The following is a 10,242-nucleotide window of genomic DNA, read 5'->3' on the forward strand; positions in this document are numbered from 1 at the left end:
CAAAAAATAAACAATCAAATCAAGAAATGGGCAGAACTTAAAAGACATTTCTCCAAAGAGGAAATGTCTGGAGGTTCCTCAGTCTACTAAAAATGGAGCTACTATCTGACCCAGCAATTCCACTTCTAGGGATCTACCCAAAACACACAAAAGCATTGATTCAAAAGAATACCTGTACTCCTATGTTTATTGCAGCACTATTTACAACAGGTAAAACCTGGAAATAACCAAATGCCCCAAAATAGATGACTGGATCAAGAAGATGTGGCATATATACAAATGGAATATCATTCAGCAATCAAAAAAGATAAAGTCATGCCATTCACAGCAATGTGGATGGAACCAGAAGGAATTATGCTCAGTGAAATAAGCCAGAAGGAAAAAGAAAAATATCAGATGGTTTTACTTATAGCAGGAATATAGGGGAACCCAATAAGACATCACTATAAAAAAAATGGTAACAGGGCCTCGCCAGTGGCACTGGTTGAGTGCTGGGCTGCGAAGCTGTCTGCAGATTCTGCAGTGCTGGTTCGACCCCAGGCCAGCTGGTGAGGCTCCCACATGACCTCTCCTGCTGCTCCCGCTGCTCCCCTCAGCACTGTACTTTGGTGCTTCTGCCTGCTCTGCTCCCCGCTCTGGCTCTGGTGGATTCTCTCACCCTCCCTCACTTCTGACTATACCGAGTGCTTGAATAAAATAAATAAATAAATCTTTAAAAAAATAATAACAGGACAAAACACGACAAAGTAAAAACAGACAATTATAAATCAGAGACATACTATGGGGGAGGAGGAGGGAGAGGGATCAGAGGGAGGGAGGGAGGCGCACAGGGGACTGAGGTGATGGTGCACGGGGGCATTGGTGAATGAAACTCTATGGGGACTACACCTGAGGGGGTGGGGGAAAGCAAATATTGTTTAAAAATGAACAATGATGTAAAAAATAAAAAAATTAATGTAAAAAACAAACAAAAAACCCAAAAGTGAATATAGAATGAGAAAAGAAATTCTAGCAAACTATTTTGAGAACAGAATTTTGAAAGCAGAATCCACCATAAACATCACAAAAATCCAGAAAGTAGTACTTAAATGCTCCATCATATAGCAGAGAGATCTGGAAGTTGAGATTTCATTAGCATGCCAAAAAAATCAGGGTACTGATATGCCAAAATGAGCACTTTTTACTTGGGTTATTAAAAATGTTTAAAAAATGGACCAGCTACACAGCCAGTAGATTCCTCTTTCCCATCATCATAAAATGAATCTTAGCCACAACAAAGATTTGTCACCCTACGGCCTGCTATGCCTTCAGCTGGGTTTTTTTTTTTGGAGGATTTGTTCCTGTTTAATCCACTTCCATGGTGGGGTTGCATGGTTAAGAGACATGCAAGGGGCTACACTTTGTGGAGTGTTTTCTTGGTTCATAGAAATTTTCTCATTGCTCAAAGTAAAGGGATCCGGAAGAGCCTTGCATACCCCACCTCTGTCACTTCTGCTTGTGAGTTTCACTACCTTGAGGAAGTGACTTCACCTCGTGGAGAGTGACTTTGTTTATACGTACAATGGGGACAAGAACAGGACCCACCTGAAGGGCTGATGGGAGAACTAAAGTGAACAAAAGCAGAGGGATGTCAGCTTCATTATAGGAGTGAAGAAGCAGAGAGCAGGGGAGGGTGCAGGGGCCATGATAGGAGGCTAGTGTGGGGGCACGGCTGGAGAGGCGCCCAGAAGACTGCCTGCACCTTCTTTGCTCCTCCAGGTTACAGGGGATGCCGGCCCAGGGACTGGCATCAGCTGCTTCCTGGAGGGAGTCCTATGTGGCAGAGTCAGAGTTTAAAACGACAAAGAAATAAACAGAGTTTCATGAACTAAATTCAGTTTCAACTTTGGTGTTGCTCAAGCCCTTCAAGCCCTGCTTCTGTGGTTACAGCCCTGACTCGGGAGCCACCAGCTGCAGGACATCTGGCAACAGCTTAGCACAGAGGATGTGCAACACCTGATGGGACCTCCCTCCTGGGCATGGCTCCGGGATCTTGGGCGTGCCCTCGAGAGACTTAGGTGTCCTGAATCCTTCCCTTCTGGAAGGGAGCACAGGGGGCTTGCATGGACACTCAATGGCCAGGCCTGGAGTGGTCCCTGCTCGGTCACTCACACCTCTAGCAAAAACAAATCCCTGGGTCCCCCAGAAGCAGCAGGAGCTGGAATGTGTTTTCGTGTGCCCAGGAGGCATAAGCTGGGCTTGGAGACCACGCTGAAGTCAGCCTGGCTCACTGTCACCTACTACTCTTTCTACAGGCCAGGCTCATGCTGGACACTGTGCAGACATTGGCGCCATGATGCGGAGAAGGCTGAGGGTTCGCCAGTCTAAGAAACTTGCTTGGAATCTGAACACTGACATTGGCAAGCCTGGGACTCAAACTCAAGCCTGTTCCACGCAAACCTGTGGCCCCATTGACACATGGGACCAGATTACTCCACTTTAGGGGGTCCACCCGGTGCTTTTTGTGTGTTTAGCAATATTCCCTGGCAATTCCCCATGAGATGTCAGCCACTCACCCAGCTATGACAAGCAAAAATGTCTGCAGACACGTCAGATGTCTTTAGGGGCTAACTTCCCCCTTCCTGAGACCACCATTCTCCCACCTGACTGGGGAGGTGGAAGAAGAGTGAGTATCCTCATCACCACAGTGATGGGGTTCCCTTCCTCTGTGGGGTACAGGTCTGACCTGAGCTGGATGGTCCATAAGCCCCATTTTTCTCACTTTTGAATGAAAAGGGCAGAGTCTGCTCGTGAAGTTAGGCTTCTTTCTACAGGCTAAGAACAGTCCTGAACTACCTTCTAGAGATAAAGCAGTAAACAAAGCAAGTCCCTGTCCTTACAGAGGTTATGTTGTGCAGACCATAGAGAGGCAGTGTAGAATGAGTCTCTCAGCTGATAAGGGCCACAAGATAACAAAAGCCTGGGAGACATGACATTTGAACAGAGGAATGCAGTGGGGGAGGGTTGCGCTTACTGACTTCTGTGCAAGAAGATTACAGAGAGAACAACAACTGCAAAGGCCTCCTGGGCAGGCAAGTGTGGGACAGCAGGTGTAATCACAGAATGAGCAACGGCTGAGCGATGAGGTCAGGGTGCAGGTGGAGGGAAAGGTGCTTGTGATGTTCATGGGGACTCACCCCAGGATATTTTGAGGACCAGACCCATGGTGTGAGCTGCAGTTTTCATTTCCATCTGGGTCAGGTTGCAGAAACACTTTGTCCTTTACACCAGTCCTGTCCCAGGACCGGGTCTCACCTGAGTCTGTGATTCTCAGCGCTGGGCTGGGCTTGTGCAAGATGGGGAGGTGTGGAGGGCAGGCAGTGATGTATAAGTGGACCTCTCTGCCGGCCCCAACTCATGTCCTGAGTGGACTGCCCAGGACACAGCTTCCTCCCAGCCTCCTCCCGGCCTCCTCTGCGGTGGAACAGCATGTTGCTGATCCTTCTGTTCCCGTTCTTCCTGCTGGCGGGCGTGCTCCTGGCCATGGTCTCGGTGTGGGTTTTCTGCACTGAATTCCTCACCGTGGACATCCCTGCAGGCATCAACCGCAAAACAAGATTACGGCTCCTACATTGCATCTTTAAGCTAATGATAATGTGGGTGAGTTTTGCATTCTCTTTGTGCCTCCTTGGGAGGCGTAAGGAGGGAGGTGGGAAAAAACATCCCAGCACCTTCATCGAATGAACACAAATATCATGTGGTCGGTGGAGGAGCAGACAGTATATTCTCAAACCTGAACAATCCCCACAAGGGGATATAATGCCCATCCTCTTGCTGGTGGTGTCATGTGGGACTGAGCTGTTAGCCTCAAGAGTTGGACCCTGACCCTGCTTGCCATCCGGTGTGTGCCATTTCAGAACACACGTGTAAACAGTGATGCCTGAGAGCATGTGGCTGGGGCGGGGTAGGACAGAAATTGAATACAGGAAATCTAGTTAATGAACTGGTTGCTGGCACTTGTGCTCTCAGATACCCCGATGGAGGAGAGCTGGGGCTCAGCTTTCACAGGATGCGAGGTTCCACCTAGGGTCCCCCTGGCCTGGCTGTTCAGCCTGCACAGTCCAGCTTCCCAAATGCAGTCGCTGAGTTTCTTCTACTGAAAAATAGGGAGTGATAGCAGCCTGGCTTCAGGGCACTGCGCCCCAGGGGTGTTCCCTGGTGCAGAGCCATTGCTTCTGAAATTCCTTCTTGTGGCTGATTGATTTGTATCCCTCACAAAAGTGTATTTCAACTACCCTGTGTCCTCGGGCGGACACCACTCTGGGGATAGTGATGGTGAGAGAAGCAGAGTCCAGGCAGATGGTGCTGGGGAGCGTGAGGCTCACGTGGTGGGTGGGCACAGCAAGGAGCAAAATGCTGCACAGATTGGCAAGGCTGTGTGGTAGGGTCTGGGGGTTTGGGGATCCCCTGTGTGCACGCAGGGGGATCCACGAGCCCCCACGAAGACAGGATGCAAGAGAGCTAAGAATTCACATGTGGTCTCAATGGCCCCGTCTCCATAACCTCTACTGGACATTCTTCTTGTGACTAGGGGCAGAGACCACAGGCTGGCGGCGCAGCTTCCAAGGTCACCGAGAGACACAAAGGCGCGTCAGGAGCGGTTCTGGCCATTTGCACTTTGGTGGAAAAACCGCTCAGGCTCCTGTCCCTTGGAGGGTGACAGTGCAGAGGCGGCTGCCTCTTGGAGTCATGGGCCAGTCGGGACCACACGCGTTATTTCATTACAGCACAATTTACTCTGATATCGAGAGTCAGATACAATGGCCTTCCTTTGTCATCCCGCATATTTCATTTCCTGTTCTCCAGCCACGCACGACGAGGTCACCAGGGTCACTGAAACCCTAAGTGACCTTGGCACAGAAAAGGGGGAGAGGCCATGGCAAAGAGCCAGCCCTTGGGGAAACCAACATTTTTGCTCACTTTCTCCTGTTATTATGCAAACAAGGGTTCAGTGGGAACTGAGGGAGACAGAACTGGGGCTCCTGCAGCGCCAGCAACACTGAAGGTCCTCGGTGCCCCCGCTGCCCCCTCTGCCCAATTCCTTACCAGGAAAATCCGAGAATCACATTATTTGATCCAAAAACATATCAGTGGGTCTCCCTAAAAGACAAGACCCCTCCCTCTGAAAAGCATGACCACATCGCAGCAATTCCATCTTGGATGGCTTCGTTGTCCCAATCCACTTTGGCTGGGGTGGGATGGGGGGTCTAGGGGGTTCTCCCTGGAGGAGAGGTCATATCCGGGCCAAGGTGGAGAGGGAGCTCCTGGGGGTGCTCCAGGTAGGGGCATCTGAAGCTGGGTTTGTAGGCTTGGGGAGAAGGCATCTGGGGGAGGGGTAGGAGAGGCCTGGTGGGGTGGACAGTGTGGCCACGGGGGGGTGGGGTGGCCTTGATGCAGTGCCGTGGAGACACCGGGCCCAGCAGGGATGGGGCCGCCCCTCTCTGGCAGAGACAGGTGAGGCCTCAGACAGCAGCAAGGACCCACTGAAGCCCCCGCCCACCATATTGCCTCTTTTCTCACCTCAGGGCACTGTTTTAGAGAAGCTGAGGATCTGCTCTATGCCCCAGTTTTTCCGTTTCATGCATGATCTGCCCCCGCTCAAGAATGACCCTGAAGTCGTGGTCACGGAGCTCCGCTTCGGGACCATCCCCGTGAAGCTGTACCAGCCCAAGGCGACCTCCTGCTCCAGCAGGCCGGGCATCGTGTTCTACCACGGAGGCGGGGGCATCATGGGGAGCCTGAGTAAGTGCCTGCCCCAGCCAGCCCCCAGGCCACCTGCCTCAGCAGGTGGAGCCCATCATGAGGTACCCCTCTAGCTCCTGGGGCTTTGTCAGCACCTGGGACTTCAAGCAGGTTCCCCATTGAATGAGCAAAGACATCAAAGATATGGGATGTGAGCTCTTTCTGGAAGTGACGAGTGACACACGTGTGCATGTATATGGAACACGCTGCTCATGCAGGGAATACATCCTTGCGCATGGACTATGTGAGTGTCTGTGCGTCTGTCTGGATACACGAAATTCACATAGCACAACACCTACCATTTAAAAGTGTACAGTTGAGGGGGCCTCCCCGGTGGCGCAGTGGTTGAGCTCTGGGTTGCGAAGCTGCCCGCAGCCTCTGCAGCGCTGGTTCGATCCCCAGCTGCTCCCCGGCCACCGGAGGAGGGTCCCACATGGTGCGCAGACCTCTCCTGCCGCCCGCTGCTCCCCTCAGCAGTGTACTTCGGTCCTTCTGCCTGCTCTGCTCCCTGCTCTGGCTCTGGTAAATTCTCTCACCCTCCCGCGCTTCTGACTCTACCCAGTGCATGTATAAACAAAACAAACAAACAAATAAATAAATAAAACATGTCTCCTTTAAAAAAAAAAGTGTACAGTTGAGGGACACCCCACATTCACCAGGCTGTGACCACCACCTCTACTTAGCTGGGAAGGACTTTTCTATTAAGAAAACATGTATGGCACAGACAAACTCTGCCACAGAAAAACAAAGGAGCCAAAAATTTTAAGAAAATCAATGTGAGCAAAGCTAGAAATGGGGACAACTTTGTTATCGTCACTTCTCCCCTGTGGATTAGGAGGACACCCCTTTAGAAACCAGCACTGACTTCCACGGGGCCGTGAGCGTGTCCACCGCAGCAGCCTCTCAGACGAAGGGGTTAAGTCAGTGGTGGGGTTGGTTTTGCCAATGAAGGGATGATGTCATGCCAATACTGGTTAATATTATTGGGGCCGGTCCCAAGGCTGCCCAGAAAGTGCCTTATGTCAGCGAAAGCCCATCAGGCCTGTTACTCATATCCCCACTGCGCAGATGAGGAAATCACGCCCTGGGCAGCGAAGGGACTGGCCTGGCAGGACGTCAGCTCCAGCTGAGAAGGCAGAGCTGGGATTTGAACTTGATCCTGAGCTTAGAGCTCCCTCCTTGAACCTCTGAGCCCAGCAGCCCAGCGCCCCTCCGCTATTCTGCACGAGTGGTGGGCCCCGGGGTGCATTTTCAAGGAGGTGGACAGCGCCCCGGGGAAAACAGCAGGAGTGGAGGAGGGTGGGGGCGGCTGGGGGACCCGCGCAAAATCTCTGGACTCCTGTGCCCTAGGACCCCAAAGTGGAGCTGCTGTGGCTGAGAGGGGCTGCCCTCAGCCTCCCCAGTGAATGTGAAAAACCTTCCACTTTCTAGGGACCCACCATGGCATCTGCCGTCAGCTGTGCAAGGAGAGTGACTCCGTGGTTCTGTCGGTCGGGTGAGTGTGGGGACCCAACTGAGACCTGGAGGTGGGTGGGAAGCAGGCGTGGAGGGCAGGTGGGGTGTTGGAGGGTCCCCTTGAGGAGGGGAGGCTGTGAGGAGCAGCTGGGGGACAGCACGGGAGGCAGGGGACAGGGGCGCAGGGGAATGGTCCTCCCTGCCAGGTGAGTGTGAACAAAGGGGTTTTGTGCATGGCTGTGGGGGGTGGGTGGGGGATTCCTTGGTGAGCTTCTTTGGGAAGCAGAGATGGTGCTGTGCTTCAACCAGAGCTCTTTGGGGGGACAGCCCTGAACATTCTGGACACTAGCACCTCCAACACCGCACGCTGTGGTGGGGTGTGTTTCACCAGGGCAGCCCGAGAGCCCAGCCGCGCCCTTTCTCAGTCCTGTACCTGCCGAGGAAGCCAGAAAATTCAAAAGCTGCCTTGTCCTCACTGCTCTGGGGTGTCTCCCAACAACCTGGAGCTTCAAACACAGGGTGGAGGTGGGGCGGAGAGAGACGGGGCAACCCTGCCCTGGGGTCGGACCCCTCATCACATGGAGGGGGGACAAGGAGGGCCCGTCCGCCCATTGGCGTTTCCTGCACTTCTGCTTAAGGGCACCAGCTGAGGGAACTCTTTCCAGCATCTTGCAGGGCGCACTGGCCAGCTTGCTCCTGGCACTGCTGGCTGAGTAGAGGAAGGAACACAGATGCCGACTGAGGGAGAAAGACCTGGAAAAAGGCTTCACTTTATCATTTGTGGCTCCAAAACTGCTTCCACAGGGAACAGTGATCTTGACCCCATTGGTGGCCCCCCCACACCCTACGGCCTGGCTGTGCTGAGCCACTGGCTCCTCAGTAGAACATACCAGAGAGTCTGTGACAGTCATTGTTTGAATCCAAGGCAGACAGGGTGTGGGGCTTGAGAGCACTGCTGTCCTGCCTGGATTTGGGGAGCCCAGAATCGGGACCGTGGGAATGGGTAGAGCTTGTGTCTGGCAGAAAGATTGTGGGTCCCATGGAGAATTTCCTTGTGCATATTGTGCTTGTGGCCAGCATTGAGAGTGGTGAGATGTCTCCCCAAACTGTATTTCTGGATTCTCTTGGATTTGGTAAGGTCTGGCCATGCCAGGCTGGCATATCTGCTGCCAGCAACCTGCTCTCAGGTCATGCTCAGCACAGCTGTGGGTGCCCTGGTCCACCGTGGCTGGCCTGGGGTAGGCAGGCGTGTCATCTGCTGGCCCCAGTGGCACTGACGTCTTCAGGAGTCTACTAAGGAGCTTGTGAGTGTGGCAGGACGGGTTAGAATCACACCTGGCAAGCTCGAGTTGCTCATGGAAGATTCAGGAAAACGGGGGAATCAGGAGACAAGGTCAGGGATTTGGGCAGAGAGGCCAGGCTGGGGATGGGCAAGTTTTTGGCCGTCGGTACCGCCAGGGCTCCGAGTTCTGTGGCAACAGCAGCTCCCAGGTACTGAGCCCGCGCCCCACGTCTGGGGTGTGCCTGCCGCCTCATTCAGCCTCACACCTTACCTTCAGCTGGTGAGGCTTCAAAAGGGGAAGTTGAGGGTGTGGGGTTGGGGAGGGGGATCTGGGTGAAGGGTGCTAAACACAGGTGTTGGGGCTCCGCTGGGGCGACGAGTTCAACTGTCTTCCTTGATGTTTCTTAGGTACCGCATGGTCCCCCAGTGCAGGTTTCCAGTTTTGGGAAGAGACTCCATCTGCGCCACCATCCACTTCCTGAGGTCCCTGAAGCTGTACGGGGTGGATCCAGCCCGCGTCGTGGTCTATGGTGACAGCATGGGAGGGCAGTTGGCATCTACAGTCTGCCAAAACCTCCTGTGCTATCCAGACCTCCCCAAGATCCGTGCCCAGGTCCTTGTCTACCCCGCCCTCCAAGGTATTGACTTCCAGAGCCCGTCCTATCAGCAGAACAAGAACGTCCCATTGCTCAGTCTGGATTTCTTCTTCTACTGTTGGTGCAGCTGCCTGAGCATCAACCCTGCGTGGAAAAGCGTCGTCCTGCAAAATGCCCACATGCCCCCGGAGGTCTGGGCAAAGTATCAGAAGTGGCTGGGGGCAGAGAACATCCCTGAGAAGTTTAAGACCAGAGGCTACCAGCCCCAGACCCCAGGGCCCCTGAACGAGGACGCCTACCAGGAGTGCCTCCAGGCCCTGGACGTCACGACCTCACCCCTGCTCGCGGAGGACGACGTGGTGTCGCGGCTCCCGGAAGCCTGCATCGTCAGCTGCGAGCACGACGTTCTCCGGGACCACGCGCTGCTCTACAAGAAGAGGCTGGAGGACCAGGGTGTCCGGGTGACCTGGCACCACGTGGAAGACGGCTTCCATGGGGTGCTCTCCTGCCTCGACATGACATTCTTCTCCTTCCCCTGCTCCAGGAAGATCCTGGACGCCACAGTCCGCTTCATAAATGACTTGTGACCTGCTCCCCGGCCCGCTCACATGACCAGACCAGAACCAGAACAGGTTCTCCACGGGTGAGGACGTCCTCTCTGGTGTGGACATTCATGTCGTTGAGCGGGCTCATGAGGGAGTCAAGGTCACCATCTCCTCTTGCTCCAGAGTTAGAACCACAGCTGCATGTTTCTGACATCTGAAGGAAGAACAACAGGATAGACAGTCATGGGGTGGGCGTGTTAAGGGTGTGGTGGGACTTTCTGCCTTTTTCATGTTGGACAAATCTGAGTGATAATCTTCAGTGGCCACAAGAGTGGATGAGCTGGACGAGCTCCAGGGACCCCGGAGTGCATTCTGGCTGCTCAGGCTGCTCCAGGCCGTGGACAGCAATCCTGGGCCTGGACCTGTGAATAGCCAACCTCAGGGGCCTTCTCCAATCTGGCTCAGAGGCTGGGCACTGCTGTCCAGATTGCAGGTGGGTGTGGGAAAACTGGTGTTGCTCTCCTCCTGTTGGCACCTCCCCTGATGTTCCCCAGCCTCAGAGCTGAGTCATGACTGGCTGGGC

The 10,242-nt window shown here is 53.8% G+C and overlaps 1 protein-coding gene across 1 annotated transcript; it reads left to right on the top strand.

Moving 5' to 3' along the window:
- Positions 1-3,468: 3,468 nt before the first annotated feature.
- On the top strand, positions 3,469-9,701 carry LOC311177835 (arylacetamide deacetylase-like 3; the record flags this gene model as incomplete). Its single annotated transcript, XM_084244073.1, has 4 exons — positions 3,469-3,639; positions 5,565-5,781; positions 7,213-7,276; positions 8,927-9,701. 4 exons carry the CDS (start codon positions 3,469-3,471, stop codon positions 9,699-9,701), a joined length of 1,227 nt encoding a protein of 408 aa, XP_084100199.1.
- Between the last annotated feature and the right edge of the window lie 541 nt (positions 9,702-10,242).

This window comes from Talpa europaea, assembly GCF_964194135.1.
Source record: "Talpa europaea genome assembly, chromosome: 9".
NCBI classification, from domain to species: Eukaryota; Metazoa; Chordata; class Mammalia; order Eulipotyphla; family Talpidae; genus Talpa; species Talpa europaea.